At 41.5% G+C, this 22312-nt stretch overlaps 1 protein-coding gene across 1 annotated transcript; it reads right to left on the reverse strand.

The window, feature by feature from the left end:
• Nucleotides 1-1551: 1551 nt before the first annotated feature.
• REG4 (regenerating family member 4) lies at nucleotides 1552-21955 on the reverse strand. The gene is given in 5 exon segments (XM_024764804.1): nucleotides 1552-1682; nucleotides 4658-4763; nucleotides 6449-6586; nucleotides 10346-10443; nucleotides 21817-21955. Coding segments are annotated over 5 exon segments (612 nt in total).
• Between the last annotated feature and the right edge of the window lie 357 nt (nucleotides 21956-22312).

The raw sequence follows: 22312 nt of genomic DNA on the forward strand, positions 1-22312 counted from the left end.
GGGTCTCCGCGGGGGGGGGGGGGGGGGGAGGCAGAGACTGGAAGGAAGGAAATGGAGAAACACTTGGGTGTGTTTTCTGAGTCGTATTTCACCTTTTCACTCTCATCGCTACTGAAATGCAACAGAGCAGCCTTCTATGCACGCAACCATCTGTTAAAAGGTGGCCCTGGAATTTACGGTCCACATCACCCTAGTAGAGACTCTGCTGGTAAATGTTCCCATGGCAAATGGAACAATAAGCAGGTGGCTGAGGAGAATGAGGGCAATAGAGAGAGGGCAGAGGGATGCAGAAGCAGAAGAGGGCTAGAGGCTCTTTCCTGAGTTTCTTTCTCCCCGATGGCCAAAGACCTGGCTCTTTCATCGGTGGGAGATGCATACCCCTCGTCTGCTGAGGGCAGCTGGAGGTGGGGAGGAGAGTACCATGGAAAGGGGTTATGGGGTGAACATTTAGAGCTAGAAGACACTGTCATACCAATGTTGACGTCCCTGTCCCTGAGCTTAAAAATGTCAGTGCAGTAAGGGCCTCGTCAGTCTTAGCTGCTCTGTATACTCTCTGAGACAACGATCAGATCGCCAGCATGGCAGAGAAGGAAGAGGAAAGGGGCTTGAGCAAGGGCTGGCAGGATCTTGATTCTTTCTCTATGGTCGGTACTTGCATAGGAAGTGTTGGAAAGTCAAAAAATCTATAAGAAAATAAACAGACCTTTAAATCTGACTGATTGTGTATTGAGCTTATCAGTGACCTCGGGGTGTTTTGCTTGGACCCATGGATAAGGTACATACTTTTACTGGTCAGCTTGGCTAGGATGTGGTGCCCAGTTGTTTGGTCAAACACCGGTCTACGTCTTGCTGTGAAGGTATTTTTCTTTTTAGATGTGATGAGCATTTAAATCAGCAGACTGTGTGTAAAGCGGATTACCCTCCATAATGTAGTAACCATCCAATCAGTGAAGGCCTTAAGAGAAAAGACTGAGGTCCACGGAAAAGAGGGAGGAATTCTGCCTTCAGGCTACCCTCAGCCTCAAGACTGCAGCATCAACTCACAGGAACGTCCAGACTGCTGACCTGCTCTGTGCACCTCAGATTTGCCAGCCCCACAATCGCATGAATCAATTCCTTAAGATAAATCAATCTCTCTCTCTCTCTCCCTTCTATTTCTTCCATTGCTCCGGAGAATCCTGACTAAAACAGGTACTAATGGAAAGAAAGAAAGAAAAATAATTTAAATGTCACACAATTGCAGACACCCTACACCAGCACTGCTTTTGAGGGAAGGCAGGGCTTGACATAAACCAACCGAAAACAAGAGGCTCTTTCATGTTTGAAACAGGATGCTGTAAGGAACAGACGGTGATCTTCCCTGACGTCCACAGCTGAGGAGTTACAAAGATCCCATCTGAAGTTCAAAGAATTGGAAGCTGCTGAAGCCAGCCGTGTCCCATCTGGCCACTGATTTATAAAGGAGGACTGAGAGGAAGGACTTTTGAAGGACTGAAGTAGTTTTGAAGAGAGGTCCAATTATTTCCCTTCCAGAAACCAAGCTCCACAGAATCACTTGTCATTCTGGGGCGTCTTCCATAGAGTGATGAGTTTTTCCCCAGCTGGATGTCTGCCTGGCTCTGACTTGCAGATCTGGCCCTGACACCAGTACCAGTGTGTGTCAGGTCGCTGGGATGAGAGCCCTTAGAGAGAGGGCATGGGGGCACAGCCAGACAAGGCGGGGTGAGGCACACCCCCTCATGTGCCTGGTTCTCAAGAGGTATAGAGGATGGGTCCTGCTCATTATTGCAGCCATGGGCCCCAGAGCGGGTCCACAGAGCGTAAATGAGATGGAGATACAAGCGTTCTGGGCACTGTCATGGTGTGGGGCAAAGAGAACATGGCATGAGGCATCACACAACCAAGGGTTAGCAAGCTCCCCTGTGGGCACTAATTTAGAGAGGTGTCTCTTTTCACTCTCTTCTTCCATTCCTCAACACCAGAGGGGCAAGTGCAGGGATGCACTCGCCCCTCCAGGCCATGAGAGCCACGAGCCAAGCTTGCACCGTGATGAGCACTTGACATATATTACGATGATTAGTTGTAGTACTTTTTCCCCTTTACAGAGTGGCATCTGAGGCACAGAGAATTAAAAAATCTGGTCAGGGTCACACAGCTGAGAGCAGGAGCTGGACTCCTAACCCCAGGCATTCAGAATGCAGAGCCCAGGGTTGTTTTTGTTTTGTTTTGTTTTCTTTTCTTTTGCGGTACGCAGGCCTCTCACTGTTGTGGCCTCTCCCGTTGCAGAGCACAGGCTCCGGACGCGCAGGCTCAGCGGCCATGGCTCACGGGCCCAGCCGCTCCGTGGCATGTGGGATCTTCCCGGACCGGGGCATGAAGCCGTGCCCCCTGCATCGGTAGGCGGACTCTCAAGCACTGCGCCACCAGCGAAGCCCCAAGCCCAGGGTTTTGACCTAAACTATATTGAATATGAAATTTATTTTTCAGTTATAGAACCCTAGTTATCATTATTCAATATCTCAAGATGGACCAGTAGATAAGTCAGGAGGCACCATGAAATACAATTTTCCAGAGGGTCAGAGTCTTTCTAAATAGATAGAAAAAAGGAACAAGGCCAGTCACACAGACAGGCACACACACAGGATGTGAGTGTGAGGCCTAAAAAAACCTTGTGAATCTTAGAAAAACAATTTAGCCACTGAGTTGGTGAGGCTAAATCTGTTATACAAATATAAAGTGACATTGAGGAGGCTGAGGGAATGTCCTTTTACATTCTACCTTCACCAGTTTCTAATCCTTGTTTCATTCCTTGTACTTTTCTGCCACGAGAGCCTGTATTCTGAGAGTGGAGAGCTGCGCTGGGTGAAAGGGAAGGGTAGCGTCCAATGGCCTGGCATTCTCAGGTGGACGTCTGGCTTCTGAGTCCCACACAGGAAACTTCGTCGTTGGGAAATTTGCTGATGTAAACACAGACTGACAGGGGAAAGATTTTTGTCTGAGAACTTTGTCCAAGTGAAATCTTAGGATCATGGGAGGGACTTTGGGAGGCATCTGGTCCATTGCTTCCCTGAAGCTCGGTCGGGCATCCAGCCCTAGAGATTCTCATGTTGTTGGTCTGAAGCAATCCCTGGAATTAATATTTTAAAAATGTTCCTCAGTTGACTCTCATGTGCTGTGAGCCTCTTTTAACACTTTTGACGCTGCAACTACAACAACAATGTCCACTTTTGCTTGGTTCACTCTAGTGATGGGTTTCTCACTACTTCCTGGGGTAGCCCATTATGTTTTTGGACAGGGCTGATTGTTCAAAATATTTTTCCTTAGTTTGGATAGAAATCCACATTTTGGTAGCTTCTACCTATTGGTCTTGGTGTGTTCCTTCCATCTGAGATGAATTATTCCTTTAACAGCAGCAGCTGTAGTCTCTGAAAGACTGTGGAAAGTCCTTCCTTGGTCTGTGATATGACCAACTTACCTCTGAGGGTTTACCTAGAGCTCTGCCTCAGAGTTTGTCTCCACATGGCCATCATTCATCCTTTGCTGTCAGAAAGATCTCTCACTCTTTTGTGCGTATAAGCTTTATTCCTCAGACAACAGTAAACCCTGTTCCACGCCCCTTTCCACCTGAGCCCCAGTATCTGAGTCCTCAGTCTGGGCTGTTTCCCTGACCCACCCCCTGGCTAGTGGGGGAGTCTTAGTGACAGTATGATGACTTTTTAAACCCACTGGGATGTTCTCTTTCATATCAAGTGTGCTTTTGATCTTTGACATTCTGTTTTCTTTTCATATCACTTATTAGCTGTGGTTCTCAAATAGGAGTGATTGTGTCCCCCTAGGGGACATTTACCAAAGTCTGAAGACACTTTTTGTTGTAACAACCTGTGTCTGTGTGGATGCTACTGGCATCTGCTGGTTAGTGACTAGGGTATGCTCAACCTACAATGCAGAGGACAGGCCCCAAGACAAAGCATTACCCACCCCCAAATGTCATTTGTACCAAGGCTGAAAACCCTAGCTTATTAGCATTAAAAAAGCAAAGACTTAAAAAAAACAAAACAAAAGCAAAGAATGAAGGCAGGCAAGAGAAATGAGGAGTGATTGTGTGCAGCCTGCAGCTGAGGTTCCAGGCACCGCATGCTCAGAGAAACAAATGAGGAGATAACCCAGGCAAAGGCGAGGTTGCCAGGGCTCATGCGGAACCCTAACTATAAAGAAGCCAGAAAGGAGTCACATATATTTGCTCCCTGTAGCCTGGTTTTCCCCAAATGTGACATATTTCCCCCTCATGGTATGTAACAGAATTTTAAGATAAACATATTTAAGAAGAAAAGTGAACGTAATTACTTTGCTGCCCAGGAGTAATTAACACAGCATTGTAAACCCACTATACTTCAATTTAAAAATGAGTTATTAAAAATCAAAAGAAAAGAAAGAAAAAAGTGAGTGGATTTAAAGAATATATTGATAACTGAACCGCTGGTACGGTGATATGGCAAAGATTGTAAAATGGTCGGTAAATGTCTGCGACAAGGCCGTTGCCTTGTAGGAAAAAAAAGTTGCTGGTGTGAAATGGAGCAAAGAGGAGTCAATATGCATCTTTGCTCTTCATGGGAAAGGGAAGGAGCTGCGATTTGGCAAGAGATGCAATAGAACTTACTGTTCACGGCGTTCATCTCAGCATTGTACTTGTTCCCACCCACGGACTTGCCAGACATAGTTCTGTAAATATACGTGGCCCCATCGAGCCACGTCCACTGTTGCCCCTGCAAATGACAGGAGACGGGAGACATGTACACATCAGCCTGCCCACCTGCTCACAGCCCAGACCCATGTAAAACATGGTTCTCACTGTAAAAACTGGGAAAGCACAGAAATGTGTAAAGACGGGGAAATAAGAAAGTCACTCCGTTTAATCTCTAGGAGGAAAACATTACTAATATTTTACTATATTTACTTTTGGTGCAACCATTTTTGTCTATCACGATATTTTTATATACTGAAAAATGTGGTGGCCTTTAAAATATATATTCAATTGTGTAGCATCTTGCATTCCAAACATTTTTTAATGGTAAGAATGCACCATAATTTACCTTACTAATTCTCTTATTGATTGATGTTTACATTGTTTCCAATTTACAATTATTGCTAAGAATACTGCTATGAACCACTTTATTTGCAAAGCTGTTTCTGTACTTAAAATTATTCTTTAAAGCTAGCATCCCAGAAGTAGAATTAATGGCCAAAGGGCATGAATATTTTGAGGTTATTGATATTTATTGCCAAACTGCTTTCCAAAAACAGTTCAGTTGTAGGAATTTACATCCTCATTTACTGGGAAATTTCTCCTTGTCCTTAAAAATATTATTCATTAAGACAAAGCAAAAGTCTAATAATCTGATGTCAAATTATATTGTTATTCTAATTTGCATTTCTTTGATAACTAGAGACATTGCACAATTTGTTAGACGGTTTATTAGCCTCAGTCATGAAGGTAAAAAAATTAAATTACAAAAAAAATCTGGTAGAAATTGATGTAAGTATTTATCCTATCTCTGAATGAGAGAGCTCTGATTGATAGCAATGTGAATATATAAAAATGTAAAATTCGTTGTATAAAATATATGTAACATCTATGGCAAAGTTTATCAAGAAACAGAAAGTCTGGGGTTTTTCTCCTTGTATTCTCTGTGTTTTTTTGGGTTAACATAGAAGCCCCACAAAGAATCTGTAAACTGCAGATCCCACATAGAGACCTCAGCAACCTCACATGTCATTTCTTACTATGAGGTATTGAGGCGGGTAAAATGAGGGACCAGTGAAGAAAGTTTAGGATAACATAAAAAACATGATAGCATCTAGCAAAAAGCTTAGCTGAAAGTTTCCAACTTTAACTCAAGATCTAATAGGGGTTTAACTAAGCTTGGTCTCATAACGGGTCTCTGTGTATGTGTGTTTATTTGTATATACCCGTATATAGTTACACAAACTTATTTATTTTTTTTTGCAGTACGCGGGCCTCTCACTGTTGTGGCCTCTCCCGTTGCCGAGCAACAGGCTCCGGACGCGCAGGCTCAGTGGCCATGGCTCACAGGCCCAACCGCCCTGTGGCATGTGGGATCTTCCCGGCCCGGGGCACGAACCCGTGTCCCCTGCATCGGCAGGCGGATTCTCAACCACTGCGCCACCAGGGAAGCCCCACAAACTTCTTTTTAAAGGCTCTGAAGAGCTGGTGATTTTGTGTTCAAAGATGTGGGAGAACTTTAATTAGACAGGTCTGTAAGTGGAGGAAATTGTTTCCTCCCTAACCTTGAAGCTTTGGCCTCTATCAATCGTAGGCAGGTGACTGAAGAAAACCTGTTGTGTGTCAGTACGCCTGGAGCTGTTTCCCAGAGAGGGGCTATCTATCTGGCTTTCCCAAGGGGCATTTGTGGGCCAAGTCTGAGGTTACCTTCTGCAGGTCATGCAGGCAGATCCATACGGGCTTGTTTCTTTGACAGCCACCTATGTACGTTGCTATGGTGTTGGCTTCCTTTAAATTCAGGATAGATGCCAGGTGGGCTCCGTTTCCATACGACTGACACTCGAGCTGAGGGCAAGGAGGAGATGTGAAATTTAAAAGCACAGCCCAGGGGACCTTGAAGATGGCGGAAGAGTAAGACGCGGAGAAAAAGCACAGCCCACAACCTAAATATCCATCGACAGAAGAATGGATAAAGATGTGGTACATATACACAATGGAATATTACTCAGCCGTAAAAAAGAATGAAATAGTACCATTTGCAGCAACATGGGGGGACCTAGAAATTATCATACTAACTGAAGTAAGTCAGACAAAGACAGATATCATATGATATCACTTGTATGTGGAATCTAAAAAATTATACAAATGAACTTATTTACAAAACAGAGATAGACTCACTGAGTTAGAAAACATACTTGTGGTTACCAAAAGGGAAAGGGTGGGGGAGGGATAAGTTAGGAGTTTGGGATTAATATATACACACTACTATATGTAAAATAGATAACTAACAAGGACCTACTGTATAGCACAGGGAGCTCAATATCTTGTAATAACTTATGAGAAAAAAGAATCTAAAAAAGAATATATATATGTATATATGTGTATAACTGAATCACTTTGCTGTACACCTGAAACTAACACAACATTGTAAATCAACTGTATTTCAATAAAAATTAGAAAAAATAGAAAAGCATGGCCCTCACTTCAGAACCCTAGAGCACCAGGCAGCATGGGCACACACAGCCCCTGTCTCCCCTTGGGATCTAAGCCCCACAGAAGACTTCCTGTCACCTTGGGAGAAAACACAACTGTCACAGGTGTCAGGCCTCAGAGGGGGAGGCAGCTTGAGGCAAGAGCATGAGCTTTAGCGTCAGTGGAAGTGCCTGGGGTCCTGGTCTTGCCTGTTTTTAGTGTATGTGACCTTGACAAGTCACTTCACCTCTCTTCCTTATCTGTAAATGGAGGAGATAATTAGGGCTACACAAGGGAGTTGTTAGGAGGATAGAATTGTTATAATTTTATATTATAATAACTGCACTTCAACAAACCTAAGAAACCACTGACTGTAAAATGTGCTGTTCTCTAACAAGACACTGACTGCCCAAATAAAGAAATCATTTTATATATGCACATTTTATAGCTAGACAGAGATATATACTTTATGCTCTTTTGGGGTTGTGTTACAGGATCTGTCTACATAATAAAACAAATTAATTTAATAAAAACATGGTTTTGGCTGTGGTTGCTACTCTCATGTTTGCCTTTGAACTTGCTCAGGATTAGATGTGGTGACTGCTTAATGATAATTTACCAACCAGTTGATAATACCAGAATGTTTTTATACCCATAATTTCTTTTTTTAATTTTAATCTTATTTTTTAACATCTTTATTGGAGCATAATTGCTTTACAGTGTTGTGTTAGTTTCTGCTTTATTACAAAGTGAATGAGCTATACATATACACATATCACTATATGTCCTCCCTCTTGCGTCTCCCTCCCACCCTCCCTATCCCACCCCTCTAGGTGGTCACAAAGCACCTAACTGATCTCCCTGTGCTATGTGTCTGCTTCCCACTACCTATCTATTTTACATTTGGTAGTGTATATATGTCAATGCCACTCTCTCACTTCGTCCCAGCTTACCCTTCCCCCTCCCCGTGTCCTCAAGTCCACTCTCTACATCTGTGTCTTTATTCCTGTCCTGCCCCTAGGTTCTTCAGAACCTTTCTTTTTTTTTTTTTTTTTAAGATTCCATATATATGTGTTAGCATACGGTATTTGTTTTTCTCCTTCTGACTTACTTCACTCTGTATGACAGACTCTAGGTCCATCCATATACCCGTAATTTCATTTGACTTTTAAATTTGTGACGCACAGAAGCTGGATTACCAGTCAACGTGTAGTGAGTGTACCAGTTACAAAAGATTCCTGGGACAGAAGAGGCAACAGGCTCCTTCTGTTTAAATGATGTTTCCCTTTCCTGTCAGTTCACACAGTTAGAACTAAGAGCGCTGCCTCTTCGGTCCAAGATCAGGTCTTCCTGATCTTTTAACTGCCACCTCCATCACCTCCAGGAGTCTTGTGAACTAAGATGCCAGCTAGGAACCAAGGAGCACAGCAGCCGTGGTGTCAATTTCTCTGGTCCTTCCTGGCACCTTCTCTGCACTCTGGTTCAGGAGTGGTTAACCCTGCTAAGGCTTGGTATCAATCATGTGGATCGTTTTTGCCTTGAAAACCTGAATTGAGCATCCACCGTGTGCCACAGGCTTTTTGCAAGTTCTTTTCATGAATCCTCCCAACAACCCCATGGGATAAAAGTGTTATTCCCATTTTACAGAAGAAAACTGGTAAAGCGAGGTATAGCTGCAACTAATGTGTGGCAGAGCGTGATTTAAACTCAGGTCTGTGTTATTCCAAAGCCCCCCAGATGTCTTCCTCTTTCTTTTGGCAGAATTAGTGTTGGACTCTCCAGGGACAGGCAGTACAAACCTCTGTCCAGGATTTCTCCAAGTTGCTTCCCAAGAACTGAGGAGAAGTCCACCGCTGTCCATGAGCTTTTTCTTCTTTCAGTGGACGGAATCCGGGAGGCCCTTTCTGTGTTTGGCTCTTTTTTTATTTTTTGCTGTCATTCACATCTGCTTAGGAAAGCATTGCATTGGGGCCAGCTTCCCTGGGTTTGCTCTGCTGGTTATTCTCAGTGTAATCTTGGGAAAGTCGCTTATGCTCATACTGCATTGCAATTTTTTGTTTAAATGTCACAATCTTGCATCAGTTCTGCACTTTTTTATTTTATTTTATTTATTTACTTATTTTATTTAGTTATTTTTGGCTGCGTTGGGACTTTGTTTCTGTGCGAGGGCTTTCTCCAGTTGCGGCGAGCGGGGGCCACTCCTCATCGCGGTGCGCGGGCCTCTCACTGTCGCAGCCTCTCTTGTTACGGAGCACAAGCTCCAGATACGCAGGCTCAGTAGTTGTGGCTCACGGGCCTAGTTGCTCCGTGGCATGTGGGATCTTCCCAGACCAGGGCTCGAACCTGTGTCCCCTGCATTGGCAGGCAGATTCTCAACCACTGCGCCACCAGGGAAGCCCAGTTCTGCACTTTAAGGCCAGGAAAGATCTTTGCATCCTCAGTAGCTATCACATGATAGGTGCTTTCTCATTCTGAGTTATTGATTTACAGGGATTCTGAGGCAGTTCTGGGACCAGATCACACCCCTTTCCCCCACACAGCTCCCCGGTCAGTCACTTCAGTTTAACAACCACAATTCAGAGACACAGCAGCACGACTCCCAACACTCTGAGGTAACTTATTCTGACTGGTTATGTGGGTATCTCTTAGAAAAGCCTCAGTGAAATAAAACCAGTACATTTGTTGGGTTATGGAGAGAGTGAGGCCTTGCATTTGTCTGGAATGCTTCGCTCTCCGTCAGGTGGCTCTGAGGCTGTCTACACACGGCTCTCTTGCTGGTAAATCTTGTATGGCAATTCAGTTGTTCTTTCTGTAATTTCCTCATCTCATCGTCTTTGGATTTATGTATTTCTGTCTTTCTCCCTGACAGTGAACTCCTTGAGGGCAGGCTGTTCCTTGCTCATCCTCATGTCTTTGCAGCCCATCCAGGGTCTGGGCCTATAGCACATGCTCCACCAATGCTTACACAATTAAAGGAGTTGAGCACATAACCCTCTACTCTCCATTTCACCAGCCAGGTTACTTCTCAGGATGCCAAGGAAGGACCCTTGGCTCTGAGTTGAATGATACCTGGAGCTTTGGGTGGCCCCTTGCTTTAGAGAAGCCTCTCCAAGCAAGGGCCAGATTTCTTACCTCAGCATCAGACCAGTTCTTCAGCTTCTGGACATATCCCTAGCAACAGGACTTGTAGTAAAACCATCCAGTAGCACAGCTAGGTCTCAGGATGATGGCTGTGCACAAACAAAAGGCAATTACAAGTTATGATGGCAAAAAGAAGCAATTCCCACACTTAAGCCAGTTTAAGACCTGGCTCCCCTTGAACGGAGGGAAGGCTATCTTTATACTGTTAATCTCTCTCGTAGCCTTCTCCAAAGAGGACTGTGGGCTTTTGCCAGAGTAACTAGGCATTGGGGGGAAAGGAGGTAATCAGCTCTTTGAGGATTACTGGACACCGGCTCTGAACTGACACTAATTCCAGGAGACCCCAAACATCACTGTGGTCTGCCAGTCAGGGTAGGGGTTTATGGAGGTCGGGTGATCAATGGTGTTTTAGCTCAGGACTACTTCACAGTGGACCCAGTGGGTCCCCAAGCCCATCCTGCGGTAATCTTCCCGGTTATGGAATACATAATTGGAACAGACATCCTCAGCAACTAGCAGAATTCCCACACTGGTAGCAAGATCAAACAGCTCTAATTCAAGACCTCACAAGAGTGGATGAGGGGCATAAATTGGTAGTTTTAGGTATTACAAGGAGGGGGTGGTGTTTTGGCTAGGGGGACACAGGACAGGTTAGATGGCAACTTGGCAGGAACTTGAGAATAGGGGGGCTGAAAGTCAGTAGCAAGGGGAGGGGGACGTTTTAGGCGCAGGGAGCGGATGAGCAGAGGAATGGTGGCAGCAAGAGCAAAAGCACTTACGTTTGCCTTAACTGTAGGACGTCTGGCAAGCGAGCACTGTAGAAGAGAAGGAGACATTCAGGGCCCAGAAGCCAGGGAAGCTATGATCAAGAAAGGCACAAGCTCCTCTGGCTAGTGGGTTGGTGAACGGGCCACATCACTGAAACTGAGGTTTCTGAAGAAGCGAAGATGTCTGGAAACACAGAGGGCCCAGATGATGGAGGGGATGCCAAGCTAGGAAATTTGGACTTTGTGCCAGTGTGACCGCACTCCAATGCTCTTGGTGGGTACAGGGGTCTTTCCACCCCCAGTGCATGTTCATAGACATTTTTGTGGTCACATAGCATTTCCTCTCTCCCTACTGAGATGACACTGTTGTCACTTGCTTGCCCCACTCTTCTGTTCTACTTCATTCCTTGCCTATAAATCTCCAGGGGCTTCCTGTTGTTCTCAGATAACCTCTCCACTCAGTTTGACATTTAAAAGCGCCCACAACCTGGTCTTATGGCCCTATTGAGATGCAGCTTCCGGTGCAGAAGCCTCAGCTCCATCTTGGAACACGACGCTCATTATTGACATAGATCCTTTGCTTGTGCTATGCTTTGTACCTGTGAATGGTGGACATTGACTAACCCAGCTGAGGCACAGCAGGCAAGGTTTCAAGGTGAAAACAGCTCTTTTGCCCCTTTCCTGTTTGCCCATTTCTGTTCCCCTTTAACCTTAAAAGAACTTAATATAAGAATGAGCTCACTAGGCAATTTAACCTAACTCCTGACTTATGCTTTCTTGAATGCACACCGTGTCTTGTCTAACTTGCTGATTCTTTTCCTAGATAAAAAGAAGTAAGAAGTAAGAATGAAGCAGTTAAAAAATGACAAGCTCTCTATTCTCAACCGTCCCCTTAGCAATTCTGCAGTCTGACCACGCAGGCAAGGTAACATCTGAAGAGTCAGCCAGTCTGCAAGCAATGGGGAATGATGCAGAATCCAACTTCCTGTGTCGATGATTCATTGAGATTCTTCCTCCTTTTCCTCCTTTAAAAACTGTCATGGCTGAGCAGAATCTTCAGAGTTGGTCTCTGGACACAAGTTCACCTTCTCCCTAGATTACTGGCTTTTCTGGTTAAAGCACCTTTCCTTTCTACTGACACTTGCCTCTCGAATTATTGGCTCCTGTGCAAGAAGCAACTGAACCTGGGTTTGGTAACAAAGCGGTACATCAAATGTACTAGGAACAAACAACATAGACACTCATGTGCTTAAATACCTCATCTTCTACTACCTTCAGAAATACAAACATCGTTTGATGTTAAATAAAAAGAACGCCTTTATGCTGAGACAGGCTGGGATCTGGGACCCTTTGCTGCGGTGCTGCAATGCTTGCACCTGGACACACCTCTCCTCAAGCAACAAAATACAAAACTGCTGTATGGGACTAAACATAACTGTGTTCATGCTCAGCTGGTGCAAATTCTGGACAAAAGATACAGAGACCAAAAAACCCAACTGCCCCTTTTGAAGAGCATGGAGCAAAAGAAGGTCAGGAGCAAAAGCAGGGTACTGCACATGCCCCCTGTACACAACACCACCTAAGGGGTGAGCAAAACACCTAAGCCACCCCTCTAGCCCAGCCCCTGGACACACACCTACCCTCACCCCATATAAGGAACAAGCTCGCCCCCACTCAGGGAATGAGCAAGCAAGGGGACCTGTTGTTTGTTCTCTGCTACCCCCTGCTGCAGCAGGGCCCCTAATACAGCCTTGCCTGAACTTCTTGTCTGGCCTCTGATGAATTTCTATTGATTAAGGAAGCCAAGAACTCTGGTCAGTAACAATGCCACTGTTGGTACTTCTGCTACCACTATCACCAGCTTCCATGTACAAAGTGCTTTCTTGCTGTCAGGCACTATGATAAGCAGTTTATTCATACTACGTATTTATCTTTTTTTAAAAACATCTTTATTGGAGTATAATTGCTTTACAATGCTGTGTTTCTGCTTTATTACAAAGTGAATGAGCTACACACATACACATATCACTATATGTCCTCCCTCTTGCGTCTCCCTCCCACCCTCCCTATCCTACCCCTCTAGGTGGTCACAAAGCACCTAACTGATCTCCCTGTGCTATGTGTCTGCTTCTCACTAGCTATCTATTTTACATTTGGTAGTGTATATATGTCAATGCCACTCTCTCACTTCGTCCCAGCTTACCCTTCCCCCTCCCCGTGTCCTCAAGTCCACTCTCTACTTCTGTGTCTTTATTCCTGTCCTAACATACCTATATTTAAATTCTGTTTTCTGCCTGATTCATAATAAATCTTTTAGCTACTTCAGGTCTGGGATCATGCCTACCTCATCTCTATAACCTTATACTGAGGAGGTTTTAGTGCTAATCTGACCAGTGACCTAAGAAAGAGTAGTTGCTTCCAAACCTGCCCCTTTTCTTCTTAGATATTTTCTTCTAGAGAACAAACAGGCTCACTCATATCTTTCTTTTTCCCAGACAAAATCTTCACTTAACTTTTTTTTGTTGCTTGTTTTTTTTTTTTTGACATTTACCACTTTCTCAGGGAGAAATGTTTTACTTCTTCTCTTGGGAAAATTCATGCTCTAAACCCACTTGAAAGCATCTTATTGTCATCTATGTGATGATCCTACTTTGCTTCCTAAGAAACTCCTTCAAGTGGAAGCATGTACACTGATATATCTCTACAGACGGATGGTGCATTGCTGAAAAGAGAAAGTGGTTAAAAATGTTTAGATCAAAGTGAATTTTCTGATGAAAAGTAGAAATATGACCTCTTGACATATATCCACAAATATTCAGTAAGCACACATCAATTCATGACATACTAGTACAAATGCCCCATAAGACTTTCTGTGATTGATATGTCCTAAAGTGTGCTATCAATGCAGTAGCCACTAACCACATAAGGTCATTGAGCACTTGGAATATGGCTAGTGAAAATGAAGAGTTGAATTTTTAATTTTATTGAATTTTTGTCAATTAAATTTAAATTTAAACAGCTACATGTGGTTAGTGGCTACCACACTGGACAGGAAAGACCAGGAGGATGGGAGTGGATTTCTTACAGAAGCAGATTTATATGAAAGAAAAGAGAATTTGTTCTTATTTTTGAGGGAGCTTAGAAATGGAGTGTAACTTTGTAGAAGTAAGTCCTGAGAACATGAAGGAAATGTGAGAAGTTTGGGAGGAAAGCTATAGAACTTGGATTTGAGTCAAATTTAATTAGATCACCAAGCTGACACCTAGGTTACACTTCAGTTAGAAATCTTCGTCATATCTGCAGGATGTTTTCTGACTCCAGTTTCCCTGATTGAACCTTGGATGGCAGTGATAATTTGCCTTCTTCTTCAAATGACCAATGAACTCCATTTTGAGTTAAATAGTAAGGCTTTTCACTGCTTCATCATTTGAGGTCAAGCAAAAATTGTCTCCAGCTTTAGGATGACAGGAACTCACCTACTACCCATTTTAACTAATAAGGAGTTTCATACTTTACCCTTGGTGTCTACTCGAAGTTTATTGAAAAAGTCAGTTACTTTGTGAGAGGGCAGACAGCAGAAGCAAGAAGAACTACAATCTTGCAGCCTGGGGAACAAAAACCACATTCACAGAAAGATAGACAAGATGAAAAGGCAGAGGGCTATGTACCAGATGAAGGAACAAGATAAAACCCCAGAAAAAACAGCTAAATGAAGCAGAGATAGGCAACCTTCCAGAAAAAGAATTCAGAATAATGTTAGTGAGGATGATCCAGGACCTCAGAAAAATAATGGAGGCAAAGATAGAGAATATGCAAGAAATGTTTAACAAAAACCTAGAAGAATTAAAGAACAAACACCTAGAAGAATTAAAGAACAAACACCTAGAAGAATTAAAGAACAAACAAACAGAGATGAACAATACAATAACTGAAATGAAAAATACAGTAGAAGGAATCAATAGCAGAATAACTGAGGCATAAGAATGGAGACACAGATATAGAGAACAAATGTATGGACACCAAGTGGGGAAAGTGACAGGGGTGGGGTGGTGGTGGTGTGATGAATTGGGAGACTTGGATTGACATATATACACTAATATGTATAAAATGGATACCTAAGATGAACCTGCTGTATAAAAAAATAAATAAAATTCTAAAATTAAAAAAAAAAAAAAAGAAGAAGAATAGATAAGTGACCTGGAAGACAGAATGGTACAATTCACTGTCATGGGACAGAATAAAGAAAAAAGAATAGAAAGAAATGAAGACAGCCTAAGAGACCTCTGGGACAATATTAAACACAACAACATTCACATTATAGGGGTTCCAGAAGGAGAAGAGAGAGAGGAGGAACCTGAGAAAATATTTGAAGAGATTATAGTCAAAAACTTCCCTAACATGGGAAAGGAAATAGCCACCCAAGTCTAGGAAGCACAGAGAGTCCCAGGCAGGATGAACCCAAGGAAAAACATGTCGAGACAAATAGTAATCAAACAGGCAAAAACTAAAGACAAAGAAAAAGTATTGAAAGCAATAGGGGAAAAATGATAAATGCCATACAAGGGAACCCCCATAAGGTTAGCAGCTGATTTCTCAGTGGAAACTCTACAAACCAGAAGGGAGTGGCATGATATATTTAAATTGATGAAAGGGAAAAACCTACAACCAAGATTACTCTACCCGGCAAGGATCTCATTCAGATCGATGGAGAAATCAAAAGCTTTACAGACAAGCAAAAGCTAAGAGAATTCAGCACAACCACACCAGCTCTACAACACAAGAGAAGAAAAGGAACTACAAAAACATACCCCTAACAATTAAGAAAATGGTAATAGGATCATACATACCAATAATTACCTTAAACGTGAATGGATTAAATGCTCCAACCAAAAGACACAGGCTCACTGAATGGATACAAAAAAAAAGACCCATATATATGCTGTCTACAAGAGACCCACTTCAGACCTAGGGATACATAAAGACCGAAAGTGAGGGGATGGAAAGAGATATTCTATGCAAATGGAAATCAAAAGAAAGCTGGAATAGCAATACTCATGCCAGATAAAATGGACTTTAAAATAAAGAACGTTACAAGAGACAAGGAAGAACACTACATAATGACCAAGGGATCAATCCAAGAAGAAGATATAACAATTATAAATATATATGCAGCCAACATTGGAGAACCTCAATACATAAGGCAACTGCTAATAGCTCTAAAAGAGGAAATGGACAGTAGCACAATAATAGTGGGGGACTTTAACACCTCACTCACACCAATGGACAGATAATCCAAACAGAAAATTAATAAGGAAACACAAGCTTTAAATGACACAATAGACCAGCTAGATTTGGTTGATATTCATAGGACATTCCATCCAAAAACAGCAGATTAAACTTTCTTCTCAAGTGCACATGGAACACTCTCCAGGATAGATCACATCTTGGGTCACAAACCAGGCCTCAGTAAATTTAAGAAAATTGAAATCATATCAAGCACCTTTTCTGACCACAACACTATGATTACAGGGAAAAAAATGTAAAAAACACAAACACATGGAGGCTAAACAATACGTTACTAAATAACCAAGAGATCACTGAAGAAATCAAAGAGGCTATTAAAAAATACCTAGAGACAAATTACAACAAAAACACGATGATACAAAACCTATGGGATGCAGCAAAAGCAGTTCTAAGAGGGAAGTTTATAGCAATACAAGCCTACCTCAAGAAACAAGAAAAATCTCAAATAAACAATCTAACTTTACACCTAAAGGAACTAGAGAAAGAAGAACAAACAAAACCCAAAGTTAGTAGAAGGAAAGAAATTATAAAGATCAGCCTGTAATAAATGAAATAGAAACAAAGAAAACAATAGCAAAGATCAATAAAACTAAAAGCTGGTTCATTAGGAAGTTAAACAAAATTGATAAAACATTGGCCAAACTCACCAAGAAAAAGAGGGAGAGGACTCAAATCAATAAAATTAGAAATGAATTTCTAATTCATTAGAAATTCATTTAGGAGAATGAATTCATGTAGGAGAAGTTACAACAGACTCCGCAGAAATACAAAGCATCCTAATAGACTACTACAAGCAACTCTATGCCAATAAAATGGACAACCTGGAAGAAATGGACAAATTCTTGGAAAGGTATAACCTTCCAAGACTGAACCAGGAAGAAACAGAAAATATGAACAGACCAATCACAAGTAATGAAATTGAAACTGTGATTAAAAATCTTCCAACAAACAAAAGTCCAGGACCAGACGGCTTCACAGGTAAATTCTATCAAACATTTAGAGAAGAGCTAACACTCATCCATGTCAAAGTCTTCCAAAAAATTTCAGAGGAAGGAAACCTCCCAAACTCATCCTATGAGGCCACAATCACCCTGATACCAAAACCAGACAAAGATACTACCAAAAAAGAAAATTACCGACCAATATCACTGATGAATATATATGCAAAAATCTTAAACAAAATACATCAAAACAGAATCCAACAACACACTAAAAGGATCATACACCATAATCAAGTGATATTTATCCCAGGGATGCAAGGATTCTTCAATATATGCAAATCAATCAATGTGATACACCATATTAACAAATTGAATAAAAACCATATGATCATCTCAATAGATGCAGAAAAAGCTTCTGACAAAATTCAACACCGATTTACCATAAAAACTCTCCAGAAAGTGGGCATTCAGGGAAACTACCTTAACATAATAAAGGCCATATATGACAAACCCACAGCAAACATCATTCTCAATGGTGAAAAACTGAAAGCATTTCCTCTAAGATCGGGAACAAGACAAGGATGTCCACTCTTGTCACTATTATTCAGCATGGTTTTGAAATTCCTAGCCATGACAATCAGAGAAGAAAAAGAAATAAAAGGAATACAAAATGGAAAAGTAGAAGTAAAACTGTCACTGTTGGGCTTCCCTGGTGGTGCAGTGGTTGAGAGTCCACCCGCCGATGCGGGGGACACGGGTTCGTGCCCCGGTCCTGGAGGGTCCCAAGTGCCGCGGAGCGGCTGGGCCCGTGAGCCATGTCCGCTGAGCCTGCGTGCCCGGAACCTGTGTTCCACAACGGGAGAGACCACAACAGTGAGAGGCCCGTGTAGTGAAAAAAAAAAATCTGTCACTGTTTGCAGATGACATGATAGTATACATAGAGAATCCTAAAGATGCCACCAGAAAACTACTAGAGCTAATCAATGAATCTGGTAAAGTAGCAGGATATAAAATTAATGCACAGAAATCTCCTGCATTCCTATACACTAATGTTGAAAAATCTGAAAGAGAAATTAAGGAAACACTCCCACTTACCATTGCAACAAAAAGAATAAAATACCTAGGAATAAACCTACTTAGGGAGACAAAAGATCTGTATGCAGAAAACTATAAGACACTGATGAAAGAAATTAAAGGTGATACAAAGAGATGGAGAGATTTACATGTTCTTGGATTGGAAGAATCAATATTTTGAAAATGACTATACTACCCAAAGCAATCTACAGATTCAATGCAATCCCTATCAAATTACCAATGGCATTTTTTGCGGAACTATAACAAAAAAATCTTAAAATTTGTATGGAGACACAAAAGATCCCGAATAGCCAAAGCAATCTTGAGAAAGAGAAATGGAGCTGGAGGAATCAGGCTCCCAGCCTTCAGACTATACTACAAAGCTACAGTAATCAAGACAGTATGGTACTGGCACAAAAACAGAAATATAGATCAATGGAACAGGATAGAAAACCCAGAGATAAACCCACGCACATATGGTCACCTTGTCTTTGATAAAGGAGGCAAGAATATACAATGGAGAAAAGACAGCCTCTTCAATAAGTAGTACTGGGAAAACTGGACAGCTACATGTAAAAGAATGAAATTAGAACACTCCCTAACACCATACACAAAAATAAAGTCAAAATGGATTAGAGACCTAAATGTAAGACCGGACACTATAAAACTCTTAGAGGGAAACATAGGAAGAACACTCTTTGACATAAATCACAGCAAGATTTTTTTTGATCTACCTCCTTGAGTAATGGAAATAAAAACAAAAATAAACAAATGGGACCTAATGAAACTTAAAAGGTTTTGCGCAGCAAGGGAAACCATAAACAAGACAAAAAGACACCCCTCAGAATGGGAAAAAAATATTTGCAAACAAATCAACAGACAAAAGATTAATCTCCAAAATATATAAATAGCTCATGCTGTTCAATATTTTAAAAACAAACAATCAGATCCAAAAATGGTCAGAAGACCTAAATAGACATTTCACCAAAGTAGACATGCAGATGGCCAAGAAGCACATGGAAAGCTGCTCAACATCACTAATTATTAGAGAAATGTAAATCAAAACTACAATGAGCTATCACCTCACACCAATTAGAATGGGCATCATCAGAAAATCTACAAACAACAAATGCTAGAGAGGGTGTGCAGAAAAGGGAACCCTCTTGCACTGTTGGTGGGAATGTAAATTGATACACCCACTATGGAGAACAGTATGGAGGTTCCTTAAAAAACTAAAAGTAGAATTACCATATCCCACCAATACCCAGAGAAAACCATATACCCAGAGAAAACCACAATTCAAAAAAACACATGCATCCTAATGTTCATTGCAGCATTATTTACAATAGCCAGGTCATGGAAGCAACCTAAATGCCCATCGACAGATGAATGGATAAAGAAGATGTGGTACATATATATACAGGAATATTACTCAGCCATAAAAAGGAACGAAATTGGGTCATTTGTATAGACGTGAATGGATCTATAGACTGTCGTACAGAGTGAAGTAAGCCAGAAAGAGAAAAACAAGTATCGTATATTAACGCATATATGTGGAACCTACAAAAATGGTACAGATGAACCAGTTTGCAGGACAGAAATAGAGACACAGATGTAGAGAACAAACGTATGGACACCAAGGGGGGAAAGTGGCAGGGGAGGTGGTGGTGTGATGATTTGGGAGATTGGGACTGACATATATACACTAATATGTATAAAATTGATAACTAATAAGAACCTGATGTGTAAAAATATAAAATAATATTTGGAAATTCAAAAAAAAAAGTCGATTACTTTTTGACAGCTAAACATTTTAGTTCTGTTAGACTGGCATGAATAAAGAACCTCAATCAGGTAGGGGCAGGGGAGTGGGGAGTACCTAACGGAACGATCAGAGAAAGAGATTTTTTTAAAAGGTGCTTTAAGAGAATGTGAAAAATAAAGTCTGGTAGAGGGATGTGGAAAAATCTGAAGTGATCATATAATGAGAAGGAGAGTCTTGAAATGTTTTCCAATCCTAAATCCTGAGAAAACAGCCTAAACCCCTCATTATTTTAAGAAACTATTGAAGAGTTCCTCCTTGCCCCCCTAGGGTGCAAATTTTTACAGCCTTGGACATTGTCGTATTATATTTGACGGAGATATTGACCATGAGTACTGTTGCAAGCAAGCCTTGCAATATCTCACGATACTGGAACAAATCCTATCAGTGTGAGAGAAGAAATGAGTCACCAAGGAAGTGTTCATTATCTTCTACAGCCAGTCTGGAGAAACCCTTATCTTGACAATAGAGTTTATGGCCACCCACTCATCCCCAATGTAGGAGACAGGTGGTATAGAGGAATCTCCCCTTCTCCACATTTCCTGAGCAATCTATTCTCTATATTTGTGACAAGCTCTGCCAGCTACAAAGCCTCAGGTGATTTGCTTAAGAAGTACAATGGAAGTTATGTCACAGAATTTTAAATTGAAAAGTCTGTACATGATTAGCTCTCTTCTTCATCCTTCAGTGCATTCATCCCAGGCTTTATCTCATCCGTGAACCCTGCCCTAAACCAGCCCCTCCTTTGTAATAGCATTTCCCTCATTGTATGGAAATTATTTGTTCGTGGGCCAGATGCCGCTCTCAAGAACATGGATGTGACTTAATCTCTATCTTGGGCACTTGGCACTTGGGTGGTGCTCAAAATGTGTTTGCTGGACCAAACTCAATATATTAAAATCACTAGGACAGTGCTTGACACATAGAAGATACACAATATATGTTAGCTTCCATTTTCTATATTTTCTGAATAATACGCATATGTAGAGGTGTAAAAAGATTGTAATAATAGCAAGTACTATAATTCATTTTAAGGGGGTTGTCTTCAAAAACATTACCTTGATAAGCAAATTGGAGTGAAAAGTAAGACCCTAAGAACATTTATTAGTAGGATGGAAGCATAAAACACATACAGGCACACCTTGGAGATATTGTGGGTTCGGTTCCAGACCACCGCAATAAAGTAAATATTACAATAAAGCAAGTCACATGAATTTTTTTGTTTCCCAGTGAATATAAAAGTGATGTTTACACTACACTATTAAGTATGCAATAGCATTATGTCTATTATGTACAAACCTAATTAGAAAATACGTTATCGCTAAAAAATGCTAACCAGCATCTGAGCATTTAGCGAGTCATAATCTTTTTGCTGGCGGAGGGTCTTGCCTCAATGCTGATGGCAGTTGACTGATCAGGGTAGTGGCTGCTGAAGGCTGGGACTGCTGTGGCAATTTCTTAAAGTAAGAAAGAATGAATTTTGCCACACTGATTGACTCTTCCTTTCATCAATCATTTCTCTGTAGCATGTAATGCTGCTTGATAGTATCTTACCCACAGTAAATCTTTCAAAATTGGAATCAATTGTTTTAAACTCTGCCACTGCTTTGTCAACTAAGTTTATGTAATATTCTGAATCTTCTGTTGTCATTTCAATAATCTTCATATCATCATCTCCAAGAGTAGATTCCATGTTAAGAAACTACTTTCTTTGCTCATCCATAAGAAGCAACTCCTCATCCATTTAAGTTTTCTCATGAAATTGCAACAATTCAGTCACATCTTCAGGCTCCACTTCTAATTCTAGTTCTCGTGCTATTTTCACCACATATGCAGTTACTTCCTTCACTGAAGTCTTGAACTTTTCAAAGTCATCCATAAAGGTTGGAATCAACTTCTTTCAAACTTCTGTTAATATTGATATTTTGACCTCTTCCATGGATCACAAACGTTCTTAAATGGCATCTAGAATGGTGAATCCTTTCCAGAAGATTTTCAACTTACTTTGCCCAGATCCATATATATGGCAGCTATAGCCTTATGAAATGCA

Source organism: Neophocaena asiaeorientalis, unplaced genomic scaffold, assembly GCF_003031525.2.
Source record: "Neophocaena asiaeorientalis asiaeorientalis breed wild unplaced genomic scaffold, Neophocaena_asiaeorientalis_V1.1 scaffold62, whole genome shotgun sequence".
NCBI classification, from domain to species: Eukaryota; Metazoa; Chordata; class Mammalia; order Artiodactyla; family Phocoenidae; genus Neophocaena; species Neophocaena asiaeorientalis.